The 20093-nt window shown below is 54.3% G+C and overlaps 2 protein-coding genes across 12 annotated transcripts in view; one reads left to right on the top strand and one right to left on the bottom strand.

Annotated features, from left to right (window-relative positions):
* Positions 1-5363, bottom strand: part of AP2A2 (adaptor related protein complex 2 subunit alpha 2) — an 86211-nt gene extending 80848 nt beyond the window's left edge. Inside the window, exon 1 of one of the 2 annotated variants that reach the window (XM_050757849.1) lies at positions 5084-5363. In XM_050757849.1, the coding sequence (XP_050613806.1) occupies positions 5084-5150 (67 nt within the window). In that variant the 5' untranslated portion in view covers positions 5151-5363. The remainder of the gene's footprint in view (positions 1-5083) is intronic. The other variant, XM_050757850.1, reaches the window with a different exon arrangement.
* Positions 1-20093, top strand: part of POLR2L (RNA polymerase II, I and III subunit L) — a 627758-nt gene that overhangs the window by 533872 nt on the left and 73793 nt on the right. The window lies entirely within an intron of this gene.

Here is a 20093-nt window from a genome sequence, read left to right as displayed (position 1 = left end):
TTAGTCTCAGGAGTGTGGCTATAAAGGGTAGCTTTGTGATGATGGTACAGTTCTGTATCTTGAGTGAGATAGGGGGTCACACAAAGCTACAGGTGCTAAAACTGTATAGAACCACATACACACACACGTGCATGTAGATCTAATGAAATCTGAATAAGCCTGGTGGTGTATACCAGCGTCCGTGTCCTGGTGTTGAAAATGTCCTGTAGTTATGCAAGATGTCCACATTAAGAAAGGTAGGGCGCCAGGCACAGTGGCTCACGCCTATAATCCCAGCACTTTGGGAAGCCAAGGTGGGCGGATCATAAGGTCAGGAGTTCAAGACCAGCCTGACCAACATGGTGAAACTCAATCTCTACTAAAAATACAAAATTTAGCCAGGTGTGTTGGTGTTCGCCTGTAATCCCAGCTACTCAAAAGGCTGAGGCAGGAGAATCACTTGAACCCAGGAGACAGAGGTTGCAGTGAGCTGCTGAGATCATGCCACTGCACCCCAGCCTGGGCAACAGAGCAAGACTCTGTTCCAAAAAAAAAAAAAAGAAAGAAAGGTAGAGTGAAGAATGCCAGGGATCTCCCTGTCCATTTTCTGCAACTTCCTGTAAAGCTGTAATTATTTCAAACTAAAGATTCTAAAACTTGGACTAAATAAAAGGACTAGGATTTTTTAATGCCAATTTTTAAAAAAAGACACAGTTTATTAACTTTCACACGCTGAACTCATACTGAGAAAATGCAGTGGTCGCTGGGTTGAAGTCAATCAGAAATTCGGATGAAGTTAATTTTAGGAGATATTAAGTTAGTTCACTACCTGAGCCACAAAAGCTACAACTTTGAGGGGCAGAGCTTGGCACGAGGCCCCTTTTCAAATCCTGGAGCATGTTCATTGCTGCCTCTGCTAAGAGGAGTAACGCCTCAAGCCAGTCTGCTGGGAGTGGGTTACTCAAAGTGAAAATACAGCATCCTTAGCTCATGTGTCCACGTGCTCCCTGTCCACTCCCTCAGATACTTGGCACAGGGCTTTTCTTTTTTTTTTTGAAACAGAGTCTCGCTCTGTCACCCAGGCTGGAGTGCAACGGCACGATCTTGGCTCACTGCAAGCTCCACCTCCCGGGTTCAAGCGATTCTTCCGCCTCAGCCTCCCGGGTAGCTGGGACTACAGGCGCCCACCACCACACCCAGCTAATGTTTGCATTTTTGTGGAAAAGGGGTTTCACCATGTTGGCTAGGCTGGTCTTGAACTCCTGACCTCAGGTGATCCGCCCACCTCAGCCTCCCAAAGTGCTGGGATTACAGGTGTGAGCCACCGCGCCCAGCTGGCACTGGGTCTTGAAGGAGAAAAACTTTTTTTTGAGGCAGGGTCTCAGGGTCTCTCAATCTGTTGCTCAGGCTGCCCAGGCTGGAATGCAGTGGCGCAATCCTAGCTCACTGCAGCTTCAACCTCCAGGGCTCAGACAATGCTCTCACCTCAGTCCACTGGGTAGCTGAGACCACAGGTGCGTGCCACCACACCTGGCTAATTCTTTTTTTTCTTTTGTAAAGATAGGGGTCTCACTATATTGCCCAGGCTAAAGGAGGAAAACTTAAGAAACTAGTCAGAAAGATGCAAATTTGGAGCTCAAACAGGCTTTAATGATATTTCAGCTCAAAATCCACCCCTTCAACTGTCAGCTGAGGAAACTGAGGCTCTGTGGCTAGTGGCCTCCACTCATGCAGCTTTAATGATATCTCAGCTCTAAATCCACCCCTTCAACTGTCCACTGTGGAAAGTGAGGCTCCATGGCCAGTGGCCTCCACTCATGCAGCTGCTAAGAGGCAGAGTCAGGGTCAAGAGCCTTGGCTGTCAGCTTAGAGTCCTCTTTCCACAGGGCCCGACGACTACTATCATTCACCCTCACGAGAGGAAAACTGCACACAAAATCAGAGCTGGCCAGGGAAAGCGGAATCGGGGACCTCTCTGCCTGGGACATGGAGCTCAGGTTCAGATGAGCTCAAACCCTGGCTGGCCCTCCAATCCCATCTCCAGGCACCAGCTCACGTTAATTAATTCAATACATATATACATTAATTATTTGCTATTCCTCAAATACCTTGGTCTCCTGCCTGAATTGCCCATTGGACAAAACCAGCCCAAGAATCACCCTCCTTGTGAGGTCTTCTCTGGCTCGCTCATCTACCCATTCACTGGGTACAGCTCGCATGCCAGACGCTCACCATGAGGAGAGCAGGAGCCATAATGTGATGAGCGAGACAGGGTGCCCACCTTGTAGAGCCCACCCTAGAGGGCAGCGGGGGAGATGCAGCCACACGGGTGAAAAACAGCACCACAAGCTGAAGCCACTGCCCAGAGGGAGAACGGTGAGTACTGCAGCTGATGAGAGGCCATCCAACAGCAACGTCGCAACGAGAATTCCGAGAAGGCGGCCGTATTAAAGAGACCTGGCTCCCCCAGCTAGGACGAAGCGCCGCTCCTTCTGCTAGCTCCTTCAGGGGAGGGGCTGTCTCATTCATCGGGATACATGAGTGGTTCTCCACGGAGGACAACTTAGCCCTAAGAGGACATCTGTCAATGCCTGGAGGCATTGTTCCTTATCACAACGGAGGCATGTGGTGCTGCTACATGGTACTCAACAGTCCCCCACAACAAAGGGTGATCCAGCCCCAAATGTCAGCTCTGCTGAGTTGAAGAAAGTCTGGTCTACACAGTCAAGTATATATAGAGTACATCAGTTTCCCCATATCCACAGGAATACGTTCCAAGGCCCTCAGTGGGTGCCTGAAACTTCATATAACACTAAATCCTATACAAGCTGCTTTTTTCCCACACATACCTAGGAAAAAGTTTAACTTACAGATTAGGCGCAATAAGAGATTAGCAGCAGCCAATAATAAAAGAGAACTGTAATGATATCCTGTAATAAAAGTTACATGAATGTGGTCTCTTTAAATATCTTATTGTACTGTGCTCACCTATTTTCAGATCACAGGTGACCAGAGGTAACTAAAACCTCAGAAGGTGAAACCACAAATAAGGGAGGACGGCTGTACTGCACTCCCTGTGGTAGGCGCCATCCTGTCAAACGCAGGCCCTCGCACAGACAATATATCTAACAAGCGGGTGACTTGTTGTCTAAGGAAATGCCTTCCAATCTCATCGTCCTGCCTAACACAATTTTCCTCAAAAATGAAAGGACAGACATCGCAGCTAACTTAACAGTGCTCAGCCTTTGTCCCGAGGAGTCCCCTTAACAAATAATACACACACTTAGTTTTACAAAATGCATGTTAGTCTCATTACGTGACAAAGCAAGAGAAAAAAATGCTACTCATAAAAGTGCTGATCTGAGGCTGTGTTTCTAAGCCTTTTTTTTTTTTTTTTTTTTTTGACAAAGGTCTCACTCTGTCACCCAGGCTGGAGTACGGTGGCACGATCTCAGCTCACTGCAGCCTTGATCTCCTGGGCTCAAGTGATCTTGTCTCAGCCTCCCAAGTAGCTGGGACTATAGGTGTGTACACCAACACGCCCGGCTAATTTTCATGGTTTTTGTAGAGACAGGGTCTCACCACATTGCCCAGGCTGGTCTCAAACTTCTGGGCTCAAAAGATCCACCTGCCTTGGTCTCCCAAAGTGCTGGGACTACAGGTGTGAGCCACTGCACCCAGCTCTATGCTTTTTTTTTTTTTTTTAAAGAGTAGGGGAAGGGTTAGATGGACTTCTACCCTTACACAGAGTGTGGGAGAATGACCATCCTCCTGATCCTCCACCCAGTCTAAGGAGATGAGAATTCAAAGGGAAGATCACAAAAATTCCTCAAAATATACACTAAAAATTATGAGGGTGCAGTGGCTCACGCCAGTAAACCCAGCACTTTGGGAGGCCGAGGTAGGTGGATCACTTGAGCTCAGGAGTTCGAGACCAGCCTGGGCAACACAGCGAGACCCTCATCTCTACAAAAAACACGAAAATGGTGGTGGTGCACGCTTGTAGTCCCAGCGACTCTGGAGGCTGAGGTGGTAGGATCACTTGAGCTGGGAGGCTGGGTGGGCCGTGATGGCACTACTGCGCTCCAGCCTGGGCGCCAGAGCAAGACCCTGTCTCAAAAAAAACAAAAACAAAAAACCATGAAGTCAACTATTTGCTGGATAACAAGGAAAAAAATGAACACACCAGACAGGAAATTGGCTTTGTTTCAAGAGAAGGTTCTGCACACCAAAGTCAAATTAATTTGTGGACTGGTGCACCCACCCCGCCACCCTGCACATCCTCCTAACAGGCCAAGCCTTCCTGGCTTGTTTCACGGTTTGGTGTGGATTTTTTCCACCCCGAGGGGACACGCATGGGGTTGAGAACGAGGTCTGTGATTGGAGCAGCAGGCAGCCAGGCCATCCCACACCCCGACTGCTGACTGCCTGCTCGTGTCCAGATTCCCTCCGGGAATGAGTCATTTTAATCGTCGTGGGTGAGATCTAATCAGGGGATAATAAGCCGCCAGAACCCAGCTCACAAAGCTGTTTCCTAGGAAGACACCGATTTCCAGATTTCTGCTCCCAGAGCTAAAATCCACGCCGTTTTGGAAAATGCTGGGTTAAACACTCCAGTACTAGAAAGACCGAGGTGACATCATACTGGGGAGGGGCGTCTTGGCCCGGAACCCCCTTGGCGGTGCCGCAGCCCCCCGCGCGGACCAGCAAACGGGAGTGAAGATGTGAATGAAGGACCGTACCCTAAACCCCCAGACCCTGCACCCCTAAACCCTGGACCCCCTACCCCGCACCCCAGACCCAGGGCCCCGCTCTGCATCCTGGCCCGCACCTCCAGACCCGATACCCCAAGACCCTGAGCGCAGTCCGCACCCCCAAACTCTGGACCCCCACCCCGCACCCTGGCGCGCACTCCCAGACCCGGTACCCCAAGACCCCGAGCGCCGCCCGCACCCTCAGGCCCCGGGCCCCGCCCGCATCGCAACCTGCACCCCCGCCTCGAGCCCCCACCCCGGACCTCCGCTCCCAGACCCCGTAGCCGCCTGCGGCCCCGGCCACAGCCCCGGCCCCGCGCCCCGCGCCCCGCGCCGCCCCCGCCACTCACAGTTGCGGATATCGGAGATGAAGACGGCCAGGCCCCGCATCCCGTCCCCCTTGGACACGGCTGGCATCTTCCGGCGCTCGGGAGCGGCCTCCGCTGGCGGGCCTGGGCGGAGAAGCGCTGGGAGCGGGAAGCGGGGAGCACGGTCGCCTTCAGCGCCGCGGACAAGCCGCCGGGGAGCCGCCTAACCACCGCCGCCTCAGGCTCCCAGCGCCGCTTTCTGCGCCGCCGCGCGCGCGCACGCACGACGCCCGCACTAGCACACACGCGCACGCACGCGAGCTGCGACGGACGGCGGCCGGGGCGGGTGTCGCGTGAGACAGCGCGCGCGCGTCCGCGGCGCGGGGACGAGCCGGTCGAGGCAGGCGCGGGGGCGCCCCCTGCAGGCGGACGCCACGGACGGAGCCGCTGGAGCCGCGGGTTCGCGTCCCGGTGCCGCGCCGGGTTGGCGCTGCCGCCCGCGTCCCCCACGGGAAGGGCGTGGATCCGGGCGGGAACTTGCGTGATCAGGACAGCCGCCGTCTTCATTGTTGGTGGTCACTGCAAAAGAGGCGACCACGCAGGCACACGCTGCAGCCTCGCCCTGGGCGTCGGCCCCCCTAGATTGCCCCGAGCAGGTCTCCGTTTTCCTACTTGGAATAAACGACCTGTGAGCGCTGGGCGGCGGAGGGGCTTCGCTGCCAGGGCCTTGTTTGTCCGGAGTGGGCCGGGGCCGGGAGGGCGGCGCCAGGAGGAAGCCGGGGCTCTGGGCGAAGGGGTCACAGCCTCGGGACAGCCTTTGGGGAGGAAACCCTCCCCCAGCCCAGTATCCTGAGACTGGGACTGAGCCGCCCCTTCTGCCGCCCTGAGCGGCCAGGGCCACATCTCTTGCGGTCCCCGAGCTGGGGGCCAGGCGGGCCCCGTGCCCAACCTAACCCAGGGTCTGTGTGGCAGTCCAGGCGCCCCCACCACATCACCTGGGCCTGCAGACAAACAACCGCCCACCCCACCCCAGTGATGGCGGCCGGGGCTGCAGCTCACTGTGGAATCCAGTCCCTCGGTGCCAGGACTTTTTGCCACTGTTGCCAGGGCCCCCTCTGCTCCCCGGCCCTCTGCACCGCTGCGAGCTGGAGGCCTAGGGACCCCCCGTGGACGCAGTGGGAGGGAGGACCTTCTGGGCCAGGCTGCACAGCTCTGGGCCTAGGCCAGGAAGAGACCCCAGGGAGTGCGGAAGCAGATGGCCCTGCCTCGCTGTCCTTCCCAGAGCCAGATGGCTTTGAAGAGGAAGTTCCCTCCTCCGGGAGTGGGGGGATCTGGACCCTGTACCTGGAACTGGCCCAGACCCACCAGCCAGGACTTTGCCCCACCCTGGCTCACTTGCACAGTCCCAGATGAGAGCTTAGCCCTGGTGGAGCCCGGCTAGGAGGTGGGGGCAGGACCCATGCCCCTCCCCAATGAACCGGATGCCACACCCAGGCTCTGGGCCTCCAGAACTCCTGGGGAAAATCAAGATCTGTGACAGACCCCAGTCGGTGTCAGGCAACCAAGTTGATCACTTTCCAAGACAGAGTCACGGAGCCGACCCGGCAGAGGCCTTCCTGGAGGAGGGTACGCCCCTCCAGGGTCCCCATCCCCTCCCAGTGCTACCTCCTGGCAGAGAAAGTGGTCCCGGGGCCATTCATCCTTCAGCTGTTCCCTTCCACTAAGAAGCTTCCCTCCCCTATCCCTGATGACAAATAAAGGCCATTCTGGACACAAGAGCGTCTTGTGCCATGTGAGGGGTCCTGGGCTGCTCTCCGGGACAGTCCCAAGAGTCACGAGGACCATCCACTAACACGCATGGGCAGAGTGTGTGCTCTGGGCGCCAGGAGGCTGGCGTGCCTAATCCGAGCTCCCATTGGCAGTGGCAGTGCCGAAGACCGAGACAAGCAGACCACTGTGCCCCCCCACCAGCAGCCACTCACAGAGCAGGGCAATGTGGGGGCTGCAGGGGCTGCCCACAGGAGGGCTTGGGCCTGGCAGGCGTCCCCCTCTGCCCGCTCGGAAGACTCCTCCACAGTGCCAACTCTGGGACTCCCACAGACGTCCTCCTGTCCACGCAAGAGTGTTGAGGGGTCCCAGAGGGACCCATGCAAAAGAATCCCCACCTCCTTCCAGCGCCGTTGCTGTTGCAGACACACAAGCCCTCCAGATCATTTACTCCAGTCCCAGCCTTGGGCCTGAGTCTGTGTGGACCTCCCTGACCACTGCCACTCCTCGGCTAGCGAGAGGCCAGCTTCAGGAGTGTGCAGTGCTAGGAAACAGTTTTTTCTTTTTTTTATTTTCTTTTTTCTTTATTTTATTTTTTGTAGTGGTGGCATTTCACCATGGTGCCCAAGCCGGTCTTGAACTCCTGTAATCCCAGCATTCCGCCTGCCTGTGTCTCTCAAAGTGCTGGGATTACAGGTGTGAGCCACTATCCCTGGCCTGTTTATTTATTTATTTATGTTTAATTTTATTTTTCTTTTTGATTTTTTTTTTTTTTTTTTTTTTTTTTTTGAGACAGAGTCTCGCTCTGTCACCCAGGCTAGAGTGCAGTGGCATGATCTCGGCTCACTGCAAGCTCCGCCTCCCGGGTTCACGCCATTCTCCTGCCTCAGCCTCCCGAGTAGCTGGGACTACAGGTGCCTGCCACTACGCCCAGCTAATTTTTTGGTATTTTTAGTAGAGACGGGGTTTCACTGTGTTAGCCAGGAGGGTCTCGATCTACTGACCTTGTGATCCGCTCGTCTCCGCCTCCCAAAGTGCTGGGATTACAGGCGTGAACCACCACGCCCGGCCTATTTATGTTTAATTTTAGGGACAGGGTCTCTCCCTTTGTCTCCCGGGCTGGAGTGCAGTGGTGCAACCATGAATCACTACAGCCTCGACCTTCTGGGCTCAAACCATCCTCCTGCCTTGGCTCCCAAAGTGCTGAGACTGCAGGTGCATGCCACCACACCTGGCTAGGTTTCTGATTTTTTGTGGAGATGGGGCTCACTAGACCAGCCCAAGCTGGTCTTGAACTCCTGGGCTCAAGCAAGCCTCCCGCCTTGGCTTCGCAAAGTGCTAAGATTACAGGCCACTGTGCCCAGCCTCAGTTTCTTTCTCTTTTTTTTCTCTCAAGACGGAGTCTTGCTCTGTTGCCCAAGCTGGAGTGCAATGGCATGATCTCAGCTCACTGCAACCTCCGCCTCTCGGGTTCAAGCGATTCTCTTGCCTCAGCCTTCTCAGTAGCTGGGATTACAGGCGTGCACCACCACGCCTGGCTAATTATTTGTATTTTTAGCAGAGACAGGGTTTCACCATGTTGGCCAGGATGGTCTCGATCTCCTGACCTCGTGATCCGCCCGCCTCAGCCTCCCAAAGTGCTGGAATTACAGGTGTGAGTCACCGCGCCAGGCCGTTTTTTAAGTTATTTGAACGTTTGTCATATTTTAGCCACTCAAGGTCACAGTACTGTTCCCAAGGGTAGAGGTGGGGACGAGTCGCTTTCCTTCATCCACAGCCGTGGGGAAACCAGGGTCCGCAGATGCAAGCCCGACGTGTGCATCATGAAGGGAAACAGGCCGCGGCTCCGAGCTGAGGTGTGGAGGTGCTGTCTCACTGCAGCAGGGTTCCCCAACACACAGCCCCTGCAGAGGTAGCTGGCCATGCCCTGGGTCCTACCCAGACCTGAACCTGTCCGTTTTACAAATGACCCAGTTTCCTTGTCATCATCTCCGGTGTGTGTCGCAGACAATGACCCTTCCAGAAGAGGGGCTGGCAGCCTGTTCCATGTACAGCTGGGCCCTGGGCACTCACGGGAGTTCAGGCAGTGAGGTGGCATGCTCAGACCCCGTGGCCCCCCATGATCATCTGAGCACCTACGGTCCCCAGGACTGACATGCTCAGGGAAAGCTGTGAGAACTGACTGTCCCCTGCCATGGAAGGGTGGGAGGCATGAGGGGTGCATTCTGGAACTCTGTGGTGGGTGGGTGCTTCAGGTACAGCCAGCCCACTTGAAGAAGGAGAGGATGAGCTCAGGCTCCTGAGTGCTCATCGTGGGGAGGGTGGGAGCCGCCATGACCGCACATCTTTCTCACCACCGCAAAGCTGGGGGAATGCAAAGCCATTCACAGCTGGGCCCAGACAGCAGCAAAGCAGCCATGAGGGTGGGAGGTGCAGCCTCCCCAGACGTCTGGCGGGAGAGCTGGAGTGCTGTGCAGGGCACAGAGAACTGGCATGGGGTACATTTGATAACCTGGGACCCTAAGTCCCACTTCCCAAGAGCCCCCGCCCAGCTCAGCCCTTGATCCTGGGAGAGTCAGGCCCCAAGACATCCACACCCACAATCATACCTGAGGGGGAAGAACGGGCACCTGTGAATGGCAGGAAGCTGAGTTTCTGTCAACAAAACCCCACAGAACACATGTAAGATGGGTTCCAAGAGACAGGCCCCGGGCAACAGCTGGGTCCCTTGCGGCACCCACGGTGTCTGGATCAACTGAGCCGGCCTGGCAGCCCAGGGTCCCTCTGGCTGCTGCTGGGCCAAATTCCTGGAAGCTACAGGCAGGGCGGCCCCTAAAACATCGTTACAAAGCCAGAAATCCCTGGACATAATGCAGAGAAAGGGGCTCAGTGGACTCAGGGACTGAACCTGCCCAGCCTCTCCTTAGGAGACCCTTCCTGCCAAAGGCTTGGAAATGTGTAACTTGCACAGGGCCAGCACCTTCACAGGCTCTCAGGGCCATCCTCTGAGGCTGTGGGGGTGCAGCCACATCAGTGGGCCCCTTGCTCTCAAAGGAGAAGGGCAGTTGGGGGTGACCAAGGCCAAGGAGGCCAGACACCTCACTAGGCAGAAGGGTGATGACATCATCAAGGTCTGTCCCAAGCAGCCTCTGGTGGGGGATACCTGCTCAGGGGACCCTTGGGCCAACAGAGGGGCAGCCCCCTAAGCTCCTGCATAAGATGTGTAGTCAAGGCCAGGCACAGTGGCTCATGCCTGTAATCCCAGCACTTCGGGAGGCTGAGGCAGGGGAATCACGAGGTCAGGAGTTCAAGACCAGCCTGGCCAACATGGTGAAACCCAGTCTCTACTAAAAATACAAAAAATTAGCTGGGCGTGGTGGTGAGCACCTATAGTCCCAGCTATTCGGGAGGCTGAGGCAGGAGAATGGCGTGAACTGGGGAGGCGGAGCTTGCAGTGAGCCGAGATCGTGCCACTGCACTCCAGCCTGGGTGACAGAGCGAGACTCCATCTCAAATAAAATAAATAAATAAATAAATAAATAAATAAATAAATAAAAATAAAAAATTAGAAGGGCATGGTGGTGCATGCCTGTAGTCCCAACTACCTGGGAGGTTGAGGCAGGATAATTGCTTAAACCAGGCAGGCAGAGGTTGCAGTGAGCCAAGATTGCACCACTGCACTCCAGTCTGGGTGACAGAGCGAGAGTCTGTCTCAAAAAAAAAAAAAAAAAAAATTGGCTGGGTAAGGTGGTGCATGCCCGTAGTCCCAGCTACCCAGGAGGTTGAGGCAGGAGAATCACTTGAACCCAGGAGATGGAGGTTGTAGTGAGCCAGCCTGGGCGACAGAGCGAGGCTCTCTCAAAAACAAACAGCCAGGCAATTCAGCCTGGTGACAGAGCTAGACTCCGTCTCAAAAAAAAGGCCGGGCACGGTGACTCACGCCTGTAATCCCAATGCTTTGGGAGGCCAAGGCAGACAGATCACAAGGTCAGGAGATCGAGACCATCCTGGCTAACACAGTGAAATCCCGTCTCTACTAAAAATACAAAAAATTAGCCAGGCGCGGTGATAGCCAGGTGCCTGTAGTCCCAGCTACTTGGGAGGCTGAGGCAGAAGAATGGTGTGAACCCGGGAGGCGGAGGTTGCGGTGAGCCGAGATCACGCCACTGCACTCCAGCCTGCGTGACAGAGCAAGACTCCATCTCAAAAAAAAAAAAAAAAAAGAACAAAACAACAACAAACAAACAGCTCCCTGACCATCACCTGATGGTCGACTGACTTTCCTGGTTGGAAGCGGGGAGCGGGGGAGCCCTCTCCCGCCCCGTTCATGTCTGACTGGCTACCTACTGTAACAGGAAGGCGACGTGGAAATCCTGGGAGCCCCTTCCTAACCCAAGGGGTAGACCAGTGGAGCGGCTGATAACTAGTGACACCCTCAGAGGGTCTGATGGGATGGGCCAGGGTGTACAGCCTAAGTGCTGGGGTTTTTAAGAGCATGCAAGGCAGTTCTGAGGTGTGACCCATTTTGCCAGCCTGACTATCCCGCACTGGACTTCCACACCATCAGACGCCAACCACACCATGTGGATGCGCAGCACACACCCGTTCTGCTCCCCTGCCCAGCCAGCCTGGCAGCAAAGTAGGGCTGCAGGACTGTCACGAACCTCTGTGGCCTCACTCACTGGTGATGCCAAGGGAAGCCACTGTCCTGGCCATCTCTCCCGCAGCAGCAAATCGCATCAGCCCAGGACCATGCCTTGACCTCTCAAAGTGCTGGGATTATGGGTGTGAGCTACTGCGCCTGGCCCAGCTCTGGGAATTCTAACGTTAAAAGGAAGAGTGAAAGAATATAAACTAAGAAAAATCCCACAGCTGGCCAGGCGTGGTGGCTGACACCTGTGATCCCAGCACTTTGGGAGGCCAAGGCAGGTGGATCACTTGAGGTCAGGAGTTTGAGACCAGCCTGGCCAACATAGTGAAACCCTATGTCTACTAAAAATATGAAAATTAGCCGGGCATGGTGGTGGGCACCTGTAATACCAGCTACTGGTAGGCTGAGGCACCAGAATTGCTTGAATCCTGGAGGTGGAGGTTGCAGTGAGCCAAAATCATACCACCACACTCCAGCCTGAGTGACATGAGACTCTCAAAAAAAAAAAGAAGGGAAAAACCCACAGCCTCTGGCACTCCAAATATACAGAGAGCGTCAGCACTGCTGATTGCTTCAGCCTGGCAGGGATGGCAGGACACCTTTATTACCTCCCTGCAGAGCTGAGCTCTCTGCTGGTTTAATTCCCAGGGACTCGGTTGTCACATGGCTACCCAATGAGCAGGAAGCAGCACGTACCCTGTGTGCTCTGCAGACCTGCACACGCGCTGCGACGGCAGAGACTGCGAGTCCACCACTGCCGCTGAGTCTCCCCTCCTTCTACAGTAGCTGCTCTCCTGACTTGGTGGGCATGTGGCCGCCCAGAATCAAGACTACATTTCCCAGCCTCCTTTGCAGCTAGGCATTGCCTGGTGACAACAGAATATGCAGAGAGATTGGATCTGGGCCTGCCCTGCAGCGTCCCATACCCTGGGCGGCTGGAACCACAGACATTTGTCTTCCCATAGTCCTGGAGGCTGGAAGTCCAAATCCAGATGTCCACCAGGCCTGCTCTTCCTGAGGCCTCTCTCCCTGGCTTTACGGATGCCATCTTCTCCCTGGGTCTGCACAGGATGCTCCTCTGTGTCCTCATCTCCTCTTTTTTTTCTGAGATGGAGTTTTGCTCTTGTCCCCCAGGCTGGAGGACAATGGCGTGATCTCAGCTCACTGTAACCTCCGCCTCCGGGGTTCAAGTGATTCTCCAGCCTCAGCCTCCTGAGTAGCTGGGATTACAGGCACCTGCCACCACATCCAGTTAATTTTTTTTTTTTTTTAATTTTTAGTAGAGCTGTGGTTTCTTCTTTTTGAGATGGGGTCTCGCTGTGTCGCCCAGGCTGGAGTGCAGCAGCGCAATCTCGGCTCACAGCAAGCTCCGCCTCCCAGGTTCATGCCATTCTCCTGCCTCGACCTCCCAAGTGGCTGGGACTACAGGTGCCTGCCACCACACCCGGCTGATTTTCTGTATTTTTTAGTAGAGATGGCGTTTCACACCATGTTAGCCAGGATGGTCTCGATCTCCTGACCTTGTGATCTGCCCGTCTTGGCCTCCCCAAAGTGCTGGGATTACAGGCGTGAGCCACTGTGTCTGACCTAGAGCTGTGGTTTCACTGTGTTGTCCACGCTGGTCTGGAACTCCTGGCTTCAAGTGATCTGCCTGCCTCGGCCTCCCAAAGTGCTGGGATTACAGGTGCGAGCCACTGCGTAAGGCCATAATCTCCTCTTCTAAAAAGGACACCAGTCCTGTTGGATTAGGGCCCACCCTAGTGACCTCATCTGAACTAATTACATCTGCCACAATCCTCCAAATTAGGTCACATCCTGAGGCACTGGGGCTAGGACCTAACATATGTGGGTTTTTTTTTTTTTGAGACGGAGTCCATGCTCTGTCGCCTCCGAGGCTGGAGTACAGAAGCGCAATCTCACTGCAAGCTCCGCCTCCCGGGTTTACGCCATTCTCCTGCCCCAGCCTCCTGAGTAGCTGGGACTACAGGCGTCCGCCACCACACCCGGCTAATTTTTTGTATTTTTAGTAGAAACAGGGTTTCACCGTGTTAGCCAGGATGGTCTCGATCTCCTGACCTGGTCATCTGCCTGCCTCGGCCTCCCAAAGTGCTGGGATTACAGGTGTGAGCCACCATACCCAGCTAACATATGTGTTTTTAGGAAACAAAATTCACCCCGTAACAGAGGTGACGTGTGCCCGTCTGGGGCAGGATGTTGAATTCCTGCCTTTCCCCCCCCTCCTCAGAACAGTTTGATGGCTAGCACTCTGTCTGGAACAGCGTGGCTGGGGGCTCTGCTACACCCAGACAAACCTAGATCCTAAGGAACACCTAATGATTACCAGGCCTCAGTGTGTAAGGTGCACCCCAAGGACAACGTGGGGGGTGTCATGAAGCCTCTGGGGCTCCAGGGCATGTCAGGATGTCCCCCATTCTGTCCTGTGTCTCCTCATCAGTACCGCCAAGTCCACTCCCACAGGCACCATCAGTCATCAGTAAATGCCCCCCACCTCCCCAAATGCCCAGAGCCACACAGGAGCCATACAGCAGGTGACACCAGCTGGGGGAGGGGTGGGGAGGTGCCATGAAAATCCTGTTGTTCCTCCACCTACAGATGCTGCTACTCCAGGCCTCCTGTTAGCCCCGGAGCAGGAGTCTACAGCCTCCGGGCTCCCTCAGACCCCCGTGGAGCAATGCCCCCCGGCTCTACAGGCCAGACCAGCCCTGCTCACCGTCAGTTTCCCAGCACCCGAGGGGCTCCCTGACCAGGCGGTTTTGCAGCAAGCACTTCCCTCCGGGCCAGCACCCACCCACCCGGCCTCCAGCCCAGGCTTCTCTGTAGGCCCAGTCAGGTGAGCTGATGGAATATTCATCAATTTTAAGGTTGGTCTGAGAAAAAGAGAGTTAGAAAATAAGGCTGGCACAGTGGCGGACACCTGTAATCTCAGCACTTTGGGAGGCCGAGGTGGGCGGATCACCTAAGGTCAGGAGTTCAAGAATCAGCCCAGCCAACATGGTAATACCCTATCTCTACTAAAAATACAAACATTAGCCGGGCGTGTTGGCAGGTGCCTGTAATCCCAGCTACTTGGGAGGCTGAGGCAAGAGAATTGCTTGAACTCAGGAGGTGGAGGTTGCAGTGAGCCAAGATGGCACCACTGCATTCCAGCCTGGGCAACAGAGCAAGACTCCAAAAAAAAGATTAAAAAAAAGAAAAGAAAGCATACTGACTAAAATTATCACTGCAGGCTTTCCACACAGCCATATGAGCTTCCTAAGACTCTCTGAAAAATGACCACAAATCAGAGGCTGCAACTCAACAGAAACACATTCTGGCCTCGTCATTCAAAACGCAGAAGCAGGTGTCAGTGGGGTTGGTTCCTTCTGGAGGCCCCGCCTCAACATTCACCCCTTGCATCTGGCTCAATGCTGCCTCTCCCTTCTGTTCCTTTTTTTTTTTTTTTTTTTTTTTTTAAGACGGAGTCTCACTCTGTTGCCCAGGCTGGAGTGCAGTGACGAGACCTTGGCTCACTGCAACCTCTGCCTCCCGAGTTCAAGCGATTCTCCTGCCTCAGCCTCCCGAGTAGCTGGGACTACAGGTGTGTGCCACCACACCCAGCTAATTTTTGTATTTTTAGTAGAGATGGGTTTTTGCCATGTTAGCCAGGCTGGTCTTGAACTCCTGACCTCAAGTAATCCACCCGCCTTGGCCTCCCAAAGTGCTGGGATTACAGGCGTGAGCCACTGTGCCCAACCTTCCTTCTCTTCCTACAAGGACCCCTGTCAATGGATTTAGGGCCCACCCTATATCCAGAATGATCTCATCCCAAGACCCTCACCCTGGTTACCTCTGCAGAGATCCTATTTCTATTTGTTGTTGTTGCTGTTGTTGTTGTTGTTGTTTGAGACAAGAGTCTCACTCTGTCTCCCAGGCTGGAGTGCAGTGTTGCAATCTCAGCCCACTGCAGCCTCCACCTCCCAAGTTCAAGGGATTCTCCTGCCTCAGCCTCTAGAGTAGCTGGGACTACAGGTGCCTGCCACCATGCCCGGCTAATTTTTGTATTTTTAGTAGAGATGGGGTCTCACCATGTTGGCCAGGCTTGGTCTTGAACACCTGACCTCAGGTGATCCACCTGCCTCAGCCTCCCAAAGTGCTGGGATTACAGGTGTGAGCCGCTGCGCCCAGCTGAGATCCTATTTCTAGATACGGTTGCATGGTTGCATTCATGGGTATGGGGGTGAGGACTTAGAGAAGCTTTCGGGGGCCGCCATTCAACCCACCACCGTGGAGAAATGCTACCTCTTGACCTCATCAAGGCCAGGCAGCCGGCCCCTCCCCTTTGCTTTCAGAGTTTTTTTCTTTTTTTTTTTTTTTTTTTTTTTTTTTTGAGACAGGGTCTGGCTCTGTCACCTGGGCAGGAGTGCAGTGGCGTGATCACAGCTCCCTGCAGCCTTCACTTCCCTGGGCTCAGATGACCCTCCCACACAGCCTCCCGAGGAGCTGGGACTATAGATATGCACCACCAGGACCAACTAATCTATAAATGTTTTTGTAGAGGCGAGGTTTCACCACGTTGTCCAGGCTGGTCTCAAACTCCTGAGGCTCAAGCAATCTGCCCTTCCCAGTCTCCCAAAATGTGAGCCGCCACACCCGGCCAGCTTGCGGTACTTTAAGTTGGCCGTGTGATAGAGAGAAGCATGAAACCCACGATGATGCCATGATGCACAGCCCTTTGCAAAAGGCAAATACACACAGCTAGGGCCATGTACCACCACATATGCCCGCCTCGGGGCTCAGCATCAGCCTGGCAGCCAACCAGACACCTACACGCAACTGTCACTGGCCAGGGCTGGCCAGGCCAACAGGGGCCCACACGTGGGACACAGACAGAGATCTGCTGTGCTGGCTCTGGCATTGGATCCAGAAGCTTCCGCTGGGCGTGAGTATGCCACTTCTCCCTCCTGCTGGCCCTGGATTTGCTTATCCCAGCACCCAGAGAGGATGTCTCCGTCCACAGGTGGGGAGGGCTCGGCAGCAGGGAGTGCTGGTGTGTGTCCTTCTCTTCCTGGGCTTCCGGTCTCTAAACTGGAATGTTTCAAGGCCTAGGAGTGACAGGACGTGGTCAGCAATAGTGGCCCAGGTCCTGCCCTCTGGGTGACCCAGGCCAAGGTCTCCTAGTTAGAACAGGACAGAGTCACGAGGCTGCCACTGTCGAGAAGGGCCCTGCCTGTGCTGACTCTGCAAATGAGGAGTCGCCCAGAGCTGCCTGCGACCCCACCCAGGAGCACTGGCCAGCTCGGGGAAGACAAAAACCCAGCCCCAAAGACCTCACAGCCACTAGGCACCTCCAACAACCAGGTGCGAGTAATTTTTTTTTTTTTTTTTTTGAGACAGGGTCCTGTCTGTCGCCCAGGCTGGAGTGCAGGAGTGCAATCACGGCTCACTGCAGCCTTGATCTCCTGGGCTCAAGTGATCAGCCTCCCAGAGCACTGGGATTACAGGCATGAACCACCACTCCCAGCCTTCCAGTGCTTTTGAGGATGTCTCTGAGAGGCATCCTCAGGCTGGGGACCCAGGAACATGCCAGGTAAAGCATGGGGTCTCCCAAAGCAGGAGCCAGGGATCCAGTCAGCAACAAAAACACTCATCTCTACAGGCCTCCTCACCCCACCGGGCTGCCCCTGCTCTCCTCTGTCCCCCCATGCCCACTGCAGACAGGCCGTGGGCAAGCAGGAGGGCTTCAGGGCAAGTCAGACCCGGGCCTACAGGGCAGAGCCTGGACCTCCGCCAGAGCACCCCACACCCACCCCTGGTAGGGAGGGCTAGGAATCGGGGGCTGAGGGCTGGTTTAGTGCCTGGGCAAGGTGGTTATGCTTGGATTTACATTACATTTCAACAGCGAGGATTTGATTTATTAAAATTTAATTTCAATACATTGAAGTTAGAAATTCAAAATCCAATTTATTAACCTGTTAAGTTCAATTTTACAAACCCCTATTAATCCCTTTGTAAGCCTAGAAGACTTTATAGTCACTTTTTTTTTTTTTTTGGAGACAGAGTCTTGCTCTGTCACCCAGGCTGGAGTGCAACAGCGCGATCTCAGCTCGCTGCAACCTCTACCTCCCAGGTTCAAGCAATTCTCCTACCTCAGCCTCTCGAGTAGCTGGGATTACAGGTGCACACCACCATGCCCGATTAATTTTTTTGTATTTTTAGTAGAGAGGGGGGTTTCACTATGTTGCCCAGACTGGTCTCGAACTCCTGAGCTCAGGTAATCCGAGATCAAGTGATCCGCCTGCCTTGGCCTCCCAAAATGCTGGCAATACAGGCATGTGCCACTGTGCCCAGCCTTTTTTTTTTTTTTTTAAACATTCTTACTCTGTTGCCCAGGCTGGAGTGCAGTGGCTCAACCTTGGCTCATTGCATTCTCTACCTCCCCGGTTCAAGCGATTCTCACACCTCAGCCTCCCAAGTAGCTATGACTATAGGTGCCTATCACCAAGCCCAGCTAATTTTTTGTATTTTAGTAGAGATGTTGCCCAGGCTGGTCTCGAACTCCTGAGCTCAGGCAATCCGCCCACCTCGGCCTCCCAAAGTGCTGGGATTACAGGTGTGAGCAACCCCGCCCGGCCTGTGGCCACTTTAAAGGGGCTTCTGCATAATATTTGGTCCCATCTACAAACTCAATTAAGCAATTTTCAACATTTCAAACAATTTATAAATGAAGTCTCTTTTCACTCCTTTTTGTATGCTTTAGGTTTTTTGCATGCTTTAGGTTGTCTGAGTTGACAACAGAATCTTGGGCGCTTCAGTAACTCATGCATTGGCGTAGTGAGGTGGCTTATGTCTATAATTCCAGCATTTGGGGAGGCCGAGGCAGGAGGATTGCTTAAGCCTAGGAGATGGAGGCTGCAGTGAACCATGATCCACTGCACTCCAGCCTGAGTGACAGAGTGAAACCCTGTTTCATTGTAATACTTTTTTTTGGAGTGGGGGCGATTTTCCTGCCTTGGCCTCCCAAAGCATTGGGATTACAGGGGTCAGCCACTACACCCAGCTAAAAACTCATACAAGTTAACAGATTCAAAGTGTAAACGTGGTGAACTGCAAGTTATCTTAGATGTTCCAAAAACATAAAATACGAAATGTGTTCAAGTTTCACTTAATACAGGAATGCTAACACTTTGGTTCTGAGTCTCTTAAACCTTGGTATGTCTCATTAAACATCTTCCTGAGGCTAAAAGATGGGTGCCCACCTAAAGAAGTCAGTTTTCAATCCAGGTACACAGGGCCCATTGGCACAAACTATGCAGTTTGGGAGGCAGACCACTTTGTGCTGGCAACTGACAAGACTCCCCCAGGAACCCGACCCGGTGGGAGCTCTGCAGAGGGGCCTAGCTGGGGGCTTCCTATCCTCCCATCTGCTCTTGGGGTCTGTAGTTCTGGCCCAGAGTGAACCCTAAGTAGATTCTGCAATTCTTTTTTTTTTTTTTTTTTTTTTTTTGAGGCTGAGTCTTACTTTATCACCCAAGCTGGAGTGCAGAGTGATCTCTGCTCCCTGCAACCTCTGCCTCCCAGGTTCAAGTAATTCTCCTGCCTCAGCCTCCCCAGTAGCTGGGATTACAGGCATGCGCCACCATGCCTGACTAATTTTTGTATTTTTAGTAGAGACAGGGTTTCACCATGTTGGCCAGGCTGGTCTCGAACTCCTGACCTGAAGTGATCCACCCGCCTTGGCCTCCCAAAGTGCTGGGATTATTATTATTATTTTTTTTTTTTTGAGACGGAGTCTCGCTCTGTCGCCCAGACTGGAGTGCAGTGGCGCGATCTCCACTCACTGCAAGCTCCGCCTTCCCGGGTTCCCGCCATTCTCCTGCCTCAGCCTCCCGAGTAGCTGGGACTACAGGCGCCCGCCACCGCGCCCGGCTAATTTTTGTATTTTTAGTAGAGACGGGGTTTCACCGTGTTAGTCAGGATGGTCTCGATCTCCTGACCTCGTGATCCGCCCGTCTCGGCCTCCCAAAGTGCTGGGATTACAGGCGTGAGCCACCGCGCCCGGCCAGTGCTGGGATTAAAGGCGGTGGCTCCCGATCGATTCTGCAATTCTTTAGCGCCAAAGACCTCTGACCTCAATGTGATCCTAAAATGGCTAAGCGCCTTTCCTAAGAGAAGTTGCATGGCCTCCTTAGCATTGCGAGGACTGCGCATATGTCCCTGAAGACACCTGCCATAGCTTACTGCGACCCTTTCCAGAGCTCTGCCGACTTTAGGTCTTCACCCCCAAAGCTCAGGTGTCAGGCCACCATCCAAGCCGTTTGCTGAGAGCGAGTGCTGAGCTGGGTGAAAGCCCACAGCTGGTGGGGGACGTGCCTCGCACTGCATGCAGCCCCCAGCCCCTAGGAAAGGCGAGGGCGTCAGCTGGCAGAAAATACCGGGAAGGGAAAGAAGGAAACGTGACTAGAAAGAACAAAGCTTAGTTTAAGGAGAAAGCTCCCAAGCCGCAGAAATGGGGAAGCAGCCGTGTAGGGTGTCTCGGAGCCCACGCGCGCCCCGGGAACGGCAGAGCGGGGCAGGGTGGGGCCCGGCCGTGCGGTTTTCTGCAGGAAACTGCGCTGGGAACGGCTAGGGCTGGGT

This window comes from Macaca thibetana, chromosome 14 (genome assembly GCF_024542745.1).
Source record: "Macaca thibetana thibetana isolate TM-01 chromosome 14, ASM2454274v1, whole genome shotgun sequence".
In the NCBI taxonomy this organism is placed as follows: domain Eukaryota; kingdom Metazoa; phylum Chordata; class Mammalia; order Primates; family Cercopithecidae; genus Macaca; species Macaca thibetana.
Note: the sequence above shows the minus strand (reverse complement) of the source record. Positions and strands in the feature narration are given on the sequence as shown.